This window comes from Canis lupus, chromosome 8, assembly GCF_011100685.1.
Source record: "Canis lupus familiaris isolate Mischka breed German Shepherd chromosome 8, alternate assembly UU_Cfam_GSD_1.0, whole genome shotgun sequence".
In the NCBI taxonomy this organism is placed as follows: Eukaryota; Metazoa; Chordata; class Mammalia; order Carnivora; family Canidae; genus Canis; species Canis lupus.
Genome location: NC_049229.1, coordinates 14,163,548 through 14,172,815, shown reverse-complemented (window position 1 = coordinate 14,172,815; position 9,268 = coordinate 14,163,548). Strand labels below are relative to the sequence as shown.

Below are 9,268 nucleotides of genomic sequence, written 5' to 3'. Positions count from 1 at the left end.
ATTGCCAACAAAGAACAAACCTCAGGAGAGAGAGCTTTAGGGAATTTTGAAATACCATGAAATAGATATGATAAGAGGAAATTCAAGATTTTTCTCAAGATTTACTGCATTTACTCATTGGTATTCTCCTGTATTTTTTCATTTCACTGTTTTCTATGGCTTTCTTTAGATCTCTAAATGGAAGTCCCTTTGCTTCTATAGAATATATCTTCAAGCAGACTGCTTGTCACCGGCTGGGACAAAGCAAGGAAAAGCTGGTCTTCTCATCTTTCTTTCCCCACCCAGGTGCCTCTTACTCATCCCTTCCTGCCTCCTGTAGGACTGCTGGACTATCAGATGCTTCATTCCCCACTATCGCTCACACTCCCATGTAATTCTCACCTAGGATTGTCAGATGTAGCAAATAAAAATACAGAGTGACCTGTTAAATGTGAATTTCAGATAGCTCATACTTTTAGTGTAAGTCTGTCCCTGCAATACTTGAGATATATTTTTACTTAAAAAAAAATGTTATTTATCTGGAATTCAAATTTAACTTGTAGTCCCGTTTTACCTGGAGACACTCCTCTCAACGCTGTGGGTTACCAGGGGCCCTAATAGCTGCCTGGTCCCTCTTATTGAGAACTCTATCTGCTTAGGTCCCAGCCTGAAAGAATACCTAAATCTAAGTTCATTTCATCATAGTTGTCTTTGTTCCTGTACTCTGTCATTCCCACAAGGGCTCCCTTAGATGTTTTTCACTCTAAGAATTCCAAATTACTGAAGGATGGCCAAAATACCAGATCTGAACTTTGCCCTCAATTACCCTGATAATATTAATTTTTAGCAAATGAATATAAAACTCACCATGATGGACCAGAATTCAGGTGCCCACATAACACACTCTTTCCATTCCTGCTTTATTTTTTTTAAGATTTTATTTATTTATTCATGAGAGACACACAGAGAGAGGCAGAGACGTAGACAGAGGGAGAAGCAGGCTCCATGCAGGGAACCCGACGTGGGACCCGACCCGGAACTCGAGGATCACGCCCTGGGCCGAAGGCAGGCGCTAAACCACTGAACCACCCAGGGATGCCCCAGAGCACGACTTTTTATTTATTTATTTATTTATAAGATTTATTTATTTATTTATGATAGACATTGAGAGAGAGAGGCAGAGACCCTGGAGGAGGGAGAAGCAGGCTCCATGCGGGGAGTCCCACGCGGGACTAGATCCGGGGACTCCAGGGCCGCGCCCCGGGCCAAGGGCAGGCGCCAAACCGCTGAGCCACCCAGGGATCCCCCTGAGTACGACTTTTAAAAGAATTCCTCTTCTCACTGTCTTGGACCTTGCTTGACAGGTAGTTTTTTTCTTCCACTCAGGTGATCAGAATACAAAAGGGCAGTCTATGTGTTTGGGGCAAGCCGCCTTCCTTCAGAAGATCTCTGCATTCCCCAGGGTCCTGTGTCACTGTGATTTACCTAAGCAGCCCTAGATTTCCCCAACTCCTGGACAAAGAACAGATGTACTTCAATTCCTGTCAAGTAGAAATTGGTATTTTATTTAATTCTAATTTTTTAGTTATCTCTACACCCAATGTGGGGCTTGAACTCACAACCCTGAGATTTAGTCTCATGTTCTTCTGACTGAGCCAGCCAGTTGTCCCAGGGTTTTATGTATCTATGCATTTATTTGAGAGAAAGAGCATGAATGGAAGGGGCAGAGGAAGAGGAAGAGAGAATCTTCAAGCAGACTCCTTGATGCAGGGCTCCATTCCACCACCTAGGAGATCATGACCTGAGCCAAAACCAGGAGCCAGACGTTCAACTGACCAAGCCACCCAGGCACCCCTAAATAATTATCTTTTTGATGTTAACATTTTTGGATACGTTGTTATAAATGCATCTATTTTAAAGTGTTTAGTGTGATAAATTTTGACTAATATACACATACACCTAAGTTGGCATCACCCATATCAATACATAGAACTTTCTATCACCCTCCAGAAAGTTCTCTTGTGCCCTTGCCTCAGGCACTACTATTGTGATTTTTATTATCATAGATTGACTTGGCCTATTCTTGAATATTAAATCATACAGTATGTACAAATAAGTAAAGAACATTAAGTATTGGAACATGAATATTTCCAGCTAAAATTAAGGTCCAGTGAGGTGTAAGTTGGCTGGAAGGCAGGTAAAACAGAGGCAAATATGAAAAGTTAATCACTTTGTTAAACTAAGTCAAACTTGATTAAATGGAAAAAAAATTGTATCCTTCAAAAAGCCCTCATATACTAAGGGATGGAATTAATAGTGTTCATAAAATTTTGAATCAATCTGAATAAAGGCATTGTAGAATGAAGAACAAATGACCAGAGGCTAAAGAGAATGCACTGCTCCTTTCTCTTCAACCCAAATCATTGGGTGGTTAAGTAAAAGTAGCTAATAGCTTTTTTTTAAATTTTAAATTTTAAATTTTTTTATTTATTATTTTTAGAGTAATTATTTTTAAGATTTTATTTATTATTCATGAGAGACACAGAAAGAGAGGCAGAGACACAGGCAGAGGGAGGAGAAGCAGGCTCCATGCAAGGAGCCCGATGTGGGACTCAATCCCAGGAATCCAGGATCACATCCTGAGCCAAAGGCAGATGCTCAACCGCTGAGCCACCCAGGCATTCCAGCTTTTTTTCTTGTTTTTTAAAGATTTTATCTATTTATTCATGAAAGACAGAGAGAGTGAGAGAGAGGCAGAGCCATAGGCAGAGGGAGAAGCAGGCTCCATGCAGGGAGCCTGATGTGAGACTCAATCCCAGAACTCCAGGATCACGCCCTGAACTGAAGACAGATGTTCAACTGCTGAACCACCCAGGCATCCTCTAAGAAGCTTCTGATATCTTGGCCCATTTATCAGAGGTCATTAAGTGATTTAGTGTGAGTGGGAGATAATCTTTACAGGATGAGAAGATACCGGAAATGGGAGAAGGCGTTTAGATACAACATGAGCGGCCTAGGCCTAGATGCATTGGTTCCACTATTGCAGGACCTGAAAGGTGAGGTCAGGAGTAGCAAAATGGATATCAGAGCACTTATTGCCCAAGTAAGTGGGATATCTGGCCCAACAGGAGAAACAGGCTTCATTCTACCTTGAGTTCCCCAACTCTGGGTAAGTCTCCGGAAACAAATGCAACTTGTTATGAAAAGATTTTATATTTTATTTAATTTAAAAAAATCAATTTGTTGACATGCAAACCAACTGGACCAAACAGGACAAACTTGATCACACAGGAGCAATGCTCTAAACAAGCATTGACTGAAGAGCTCTGATGCCAACCAGAAGGGCCCCCAAACACAAGTTTGGCATGGGGCAGAGTAGAATCCTTATGTCTTTCGGTGAAGACAAAGCCATTTGGTTGGCACTTCATAGGAATATCTTTCCACCATGTCGTCATCATATGGTATGTGCCATGAGTCTCCAGTTGTTTGCACCACTGTGTCATAACTGGGAATATTCTGTTGAATTAAAAAGGGAACCAAACATTGAGAACACTAAGGGGTTACCTGGCCATTTCCCTTTCTTTTCTGACAACTTCTCAGTTTGCTTCAGGAGTATTCTCTTTGACTTAATGAATTTTCAAAGAGCAGCTAGCTCTGTGAAGATAAACCCTAGTATTAGGGGTTCCTTTTTTTGGGGGGGGGTTTCATTTTTAAGGTTAAACGCTCTCTATAGGAACATCACATTTATAGGCTATAGTATCCCTTTTCTTGCCTTTATCAGTGAGACAAAAATTTCATATATATATAAAAGTAGAGAAATAGTAAAATGAACTCCCAGCCACCCGCCCCAGCTTCAACCATTATCAACACGTGGCTAATTTTGTTTCATCCATACCACCCCTCAAGATTATTGTGAAACAAATCTCAGACATTATATTACTTCTGTAATATTCAGTATGTACCCTTAATTTTTTTTTTCATTTATTTATGATAGTCACACAGAGAGAGAGAGAGAGGCAGAGACATAGGCAGAGGGAGAAGCAGGCTCCATGCACCGGGAGCCTGATGTGGGATTCGATCCCGGGTCTCCAGGATCGCGCCCTGGGCCAAAGGCAGGCGCTAAACCGCTGCGCCACCCAGGGATCCCTAGTATGTACCCTTAAAAGATAAGGGTCTATTTTGTGAATATAAGTTCAATACTATTATTACACTTAAGAGTTAATAATTCCTTATCATGTCTACTGTTCATATTCTCCAATTGTTACATGTGCATGCATATATTTTACAGTTGATTTCTTTGAATAGGCATTGAAATTAGGTTGTTACATCATGACTGAATTATTTCTTAATTTTAATTAGACCTTTACTTCTCATCTCTATTTTTCTTGTAATTTTTTGTTGTTGAGAAAACCAAGTCAGTTGTTCTGTATCATTTCCCAAAGTCTTGATTTTTCATACAGACTTGTTTTGTATGTTTTTTGACCATTGAGCCATATTTACTACTGGCTAATGTATTTTTCTATAATAACTCTCCTTTGGATTTTCTCCCTTTGCTTTCACACAAGAGACATTCCTTGTATTTGTAGGAATATAAACTGGAATCAAAGGAGAACTCAGTTGAGTCTGTGCTGCTGAAGTGGATTAACAGGAAAAAGGAATTCCTTAGCAGAGGTATTCATGGACCACAAGGGATAAGGAATTTTCAGCTATTGCAAATAAATAGGAAAATTAAAAAATATGTATGAGGAGTTATAATTGGTAACATAATTGAAGTCACAACTGATGACATCTCAGATGTTTTCAATGTATCAATTAATGTGGGGCTGGTCTATGAAAACTTTTGCCCTGGCTGACTTTCTGTTTCCAGGAACTGGCTAATTCCAAATACCAAACTGCAGCTGAGAAAAATAAAGCATTCAGAACCTTCAACTAATTGCAACATTCTTTTACTATGCCACATTTTTATTATATTCTGGATTCTGTTGACATTAAGTAGAGAACAAATAACATACCTGAAAGATTATTTTTGATCCTGGAAGCCTATTAAGAATTGCTAGCTGATGTCCCCGCTGCCACTTAAAGAAGAGGTGCTGGGTCTTGGCATTGTGTAGACAGGCCTTGTGGTCCCGCATCAGATCTTTGGTGATAAACTTGCAGTGGTTCCCCGAGTGCAGCGTGGCATAGAGAAGGAATGGATCGTCCTCTGAGCTGAGCCAGGCATAAGAAAGAATACAATCAAACATAACCCCAAGGAAGCAGAGTACAGAATTCTTTACCATGCTTTTTACTTCTTATTCTACTTTCTTTAGAGGTGCTCCGCATTCTTTTCTTTTCTTTCCCTTTTTTTTTTTTAAAAGATTTTATTTACTTACTTAAGAGACAGAAAGAGAGAACACCAGCTGGGGGAGGGGCAAAAGGAGAAGCAGCAGCAGACTCCCCACTGAGCAGGGAGCCCAATGCAGGAATTGATCCCAGGACCCTAAAATCATGACCCGAGCTGAAGGCAGACGTTTAACTGACTGAGCCACCCAGGCAGGCACCCTGATGCTCTGCATTCTTAACTGACATGATTTCAGTGATGCTTATAAACTAACCACCTCCAAGTCCTTTGCTATTTGACAGCACTATCTAGAATACAGAATGAAAGCTAAAGGGAAGGGAATGCAAATATTCACCTTGGCTCAATTGGGCTCTTCCACTAAAATGGAGAATTCTAACAATTATCCTCTCTTCTCATTCAAAAGTTGGTCTCTGTGTGCCCCAGATGCTGTTCCTATTTGCCTTATCCACCACAGAGCACACCCTTCCCCCGCTTTCCTCACTCAAACTAAAAAAATGTTCATAATAGTAACAGGGCAGGATGACACTTGCTTGCAAGTTACCAAAAATAATGGGCTGCCCTCAAAGCTAAAATTGGTATCTCAAAGTAGCTTCTGGGAAGTCACCCAGATCAGCACCCGAAGGCATCTCCTGCTTTGAGAAGAGTCAGTGACTCAGAGTCTCCAATGGACCCTCAACTTCGGCACTTACCACTGGAGTACTGTGTGCTGTAAGAACAGTAGTAGCTGCCTTGACTCAGATTAGGACTTCAGCATGTGATAGGTCTTTTGCCTTGATCCAAATGACCCAAAGTAGGACATTTTAGTGTTTATTTATTTATTTATTTTAAAAAAATTTTTATTTACTTATGATAGTCACACAGAGAGAGAGAGAGAGAGAGAGGCAGAGACACAGGCAGAGAGAGAAGCAGGCTCCATGCACTGGGAGCCCGACGTGGGATTCGATCCCGGGTCTCCAGGATCGCGCCCTGGGTCAAAGGCAGGTGCCAAACCGCTGCGCCACCCAGGGATCCCTAGTGTTTATTTTATACTAAACTATTTGGAATGAAATGATAAATGACTGGAATCTGTCTGCCTTAAAAATCTCCAGGAAAGGGGATCCCTGGGTGGCTCAGCGGTTTAGTGCCTGCCTTTGGCCCAGGGCGCGATCCTGGGGTCCCGGGTTTGAGTCCCACGTCGGGCTCCTGGCGTGGAGCCTGCTTCTCCCTCCTCCTGTGTCTCTGCCTCTTTCTCTCTCTGTGTCTATCATAAATAAATAAATAAATCTTTAAAAAAAAAATCTCCAGGAAAAAGAGAGAGGGAAAGAAAAAAAGAAAAAAACATAGGGGATTAAATGGAACAAGATTAGAAAAATGATGGTAATTGTTGGAGCTGGGTGACAGTTACATGGGGATTCACTATACTATTCTCTGTAATGTACGTCTGAAAAGACTTCTTTGGCACGTTGGTGGAAAATAGAATTAATGTTAAAACTTAAGTATTCAAATCTGAAGCCATAGAAGGTCACTTTAATGGACGCAATAAGTACAAGTCTCAAACCAAGTATGAGACCAATTTCCAACAGGCTTTTTGGTTTTATTGCTGCATTTATCCAATTCTTCTACCTAAGAAATATAATAGTGATGATGAGAGCACTACATATATACTTTCTATGTACTTGGTGCCCTGATACATATAAAACTGTGGCAGGGCACCAAATACATAGAAAGCATATGTGCTATTCCTGACCACCAAATCCTACCCCTTCCCTTATCCTTTTTTACCTATTTATTCTGCTTTATTGTCTTTAGCCTTGATCACTGCCTAGAATTACATTACTTTTTAATTTGTTTACCTGTTTAAATCCCATGAAGGCAGGGACTTGGTGAACTGTTGTTTTCCAAGAACACAGAAGGTTTTCATCTTTATATAATATTTGCTTAATGATTTAGGTAGGACCTAAATGGCATGCATTCTGTGTACTCATCTCACTTCTGACTTTATCTTCATCCTACTTCTCCTTTCTCCTGATTTCATCTATTTAAATTTATCCTGTGTAGGAAATATATTTTTATAAGCTGCCTCAAATCTTTTTTTGGATTCATTACACATACACTTTAAAAATGGTGAATATAGGTAACTAACAAGCAGATGACTTAGGCCTAGTGTAATTCACCTAGAACTTTCAGTACTTACATGTTGTCAGCAAAGAAGCAGCTGGCTTGTTTTTGCACCATTTTCATCTCATCCTTTCTCCACCTGGAGTGCTGTGTTAGCATGTGCTTTCGGCCCAGGACCAGCAGTTCCAGATTCTGCTTGGCTAGTTGAGAGACCACATCCAAGAGCTAAAAAACACAAAACCAGTGCCCAAGAAGGCCAAGGGAAGAATCTCAAGTAAGTGGAGTGATTCTTCCAGCTAGTAGATTCAATGGTAAAATACTCTTTCCTGGTAAGGGGTGAGAAAACATTCCTTAAAATAATTTTCCATCTTTGTAAGCCTGAAGAAAATGCTTCCTTATTACAAATTAAAGTCTAACTAATACCTGCCTACTGGTCAGGCTACTTTTCAATCGGTCTAGGGAGGGGTTCTCTAAGCCCAGACAAGATGAGTTGTTTTTAATGTCTATTTCACAGAGCACACTGGGATAGATATAGGAAGGTTCAAGGATGGGTTTTAGTCCCCAACCTGTTTCAACCAAAACAGCTCAGCTTTTATATACTTACATATCAGTACTCTGCATAAGTTTCCATTTGAATAAAGGGTTCTACTTCTTTTTTTTTAAATTTGTATATGACTAGTCTATAAAGCGTCTTTTCAGCCAACTTTTCTGTGTCATGATTTTGTTAAGACTGCTACCTTTCACTGAAATCTTTTTTTCCACTCAAAGCTCTGTCAGTTTCTATTCTCTAGTCTCCTTTTCAGTGAATTTACTCCCATTTTCTCTACTTCCCACTCATCTTGTGTGCACATGACCACTTCTCAAAAGTCTGGATTTTTAGCAAATCTGGTACTTTGGTAAGCTTGCCTACATTCAACCTTTCCTAAGAAGTCTATAGATTACTTTTGTTTACAATGTACTAAACTAAGTTATCAATGGATATTACTAAAAAAAGAAGTTAATGAAAAATTGTAAATTGTTATACAATATCAGAAATATAAAAGTTATTTATAATAATTGCTGAGCCTATGAAAATCATGCGTTAAAAGTCACGAAGAAATTAATTTTCTTGAGTCATGGTTGGAAAGGGCACTGATTTTATTTTATTTTTATTATTTATTTATTTATTTATTTATTTATTTATTTATTTATTTATGATAGTCACACAGAGAGAGAGAGAGGCAGAGACACAGGCAGAAGGAGAAGCAGGCTCCATGCACCGGGAACCCGACGTGGGATTCGATCCTGGGTCTCCAGGATCGTGCCCTGGGCCAAAGGCAGGTGCCAAATCGCTGCGCCACCCAGAGATCCCAAGGGCACTGATTTTAATCTAGCTTCTCTTCACTCATAATTTCTTCCCCTGTAGATTTTTAGAATATTATTTAAAATTCCTTAATCAATAAAACTTCATTTGTTTATTTGGTCAGTTGTCAAATATAGTTTTAGCACTGTTAGTATAATATCTATGTAGATTCTCTAACAGTTTAAGAATAAATTTAGCAAGGGCCAAATTTTTAGTATTACTGCTTAATGCTTTGGATTTACATTGTCCATCCTACTCCATTACTAATCTTATTTTAGGAAATTGCAGATGGCTTTATTATCTCTAATTAGTAGTTCTAGAATTAAGACAGAATGGACACAACTTGCCCACTGAATGTGTGCTAATACTTAAGCAGAAAAGTATACCAAGACCAGTCAGTGTAAAGCCTCTAAACCCAAAGCTTAAAACTAGTAAAATATGATTCTTTCCTTCAAAGCTAGGGATAGTGGCTTCTGTGTTCATTCAACAGTTATTTCCCAGATTTCTCT

At 39.6% G+C, this 9,268-nt stretch overlaps 1 protein-coding gene and 1 long non-coding RNA gene across 6 annotated transcripts in view; one reads left to right on the top strand and one right to left on the bottom strand.

Moving 5' to 3' along the window:
* The window catches only part of LOC111096992, a 75,537-nt gene that overhangs the window by 13,362 nt on the left and 52,907 nt on the right, over positions 1-9,268 (top strand). For 2 of the 4 annotated variants that reach the window (XR_005363134.1, XR_005363135.1), the window contains one exon: positions 1,366-2,354. The exons of 1 other annotated variant lie outside the window; for it this stretch is intronic. This is a non-coding gene — a long non-coding RNA (uncharacterized LOC111096992). Of the gene's footprint in view, positions 1-1,365; positions 2,355-9,268 lie in introns of those variants that run through there. One more of the 4 variants, XR_005363136.1, reaches the window with a different exon arrangement.
* The window catches only part of PRORP (protein only RNase P catalytic subunit), a 122,190-nt gene continuing 116,098 nt past the window's right edge, over positions 3,177-9,268 (bottom strand). For both annotated transcript variants that reach the window (XM_038544481.1, XM_038544482.1), the window contains exons 6-8: positions 7,494-7,642; positions 4,992-5,187; positions 3,177-3,495 (exon numbers count right to left, since the gene is read on the bottom strand). In XM_038544481.1, coding sequence (XP_038400409.1) covers positions 3,364-3,495; positions 4,992-5,187; positions 7,494-7,642 — 477 coding nt within the window. In that variant the 3' untranslated portion in view covers positions 3,177-3,363. The remainder of the gene's footprint in view (positions 3,496-4,991; positions 5,188-7,493; positions 7,643-9,268) is intronic.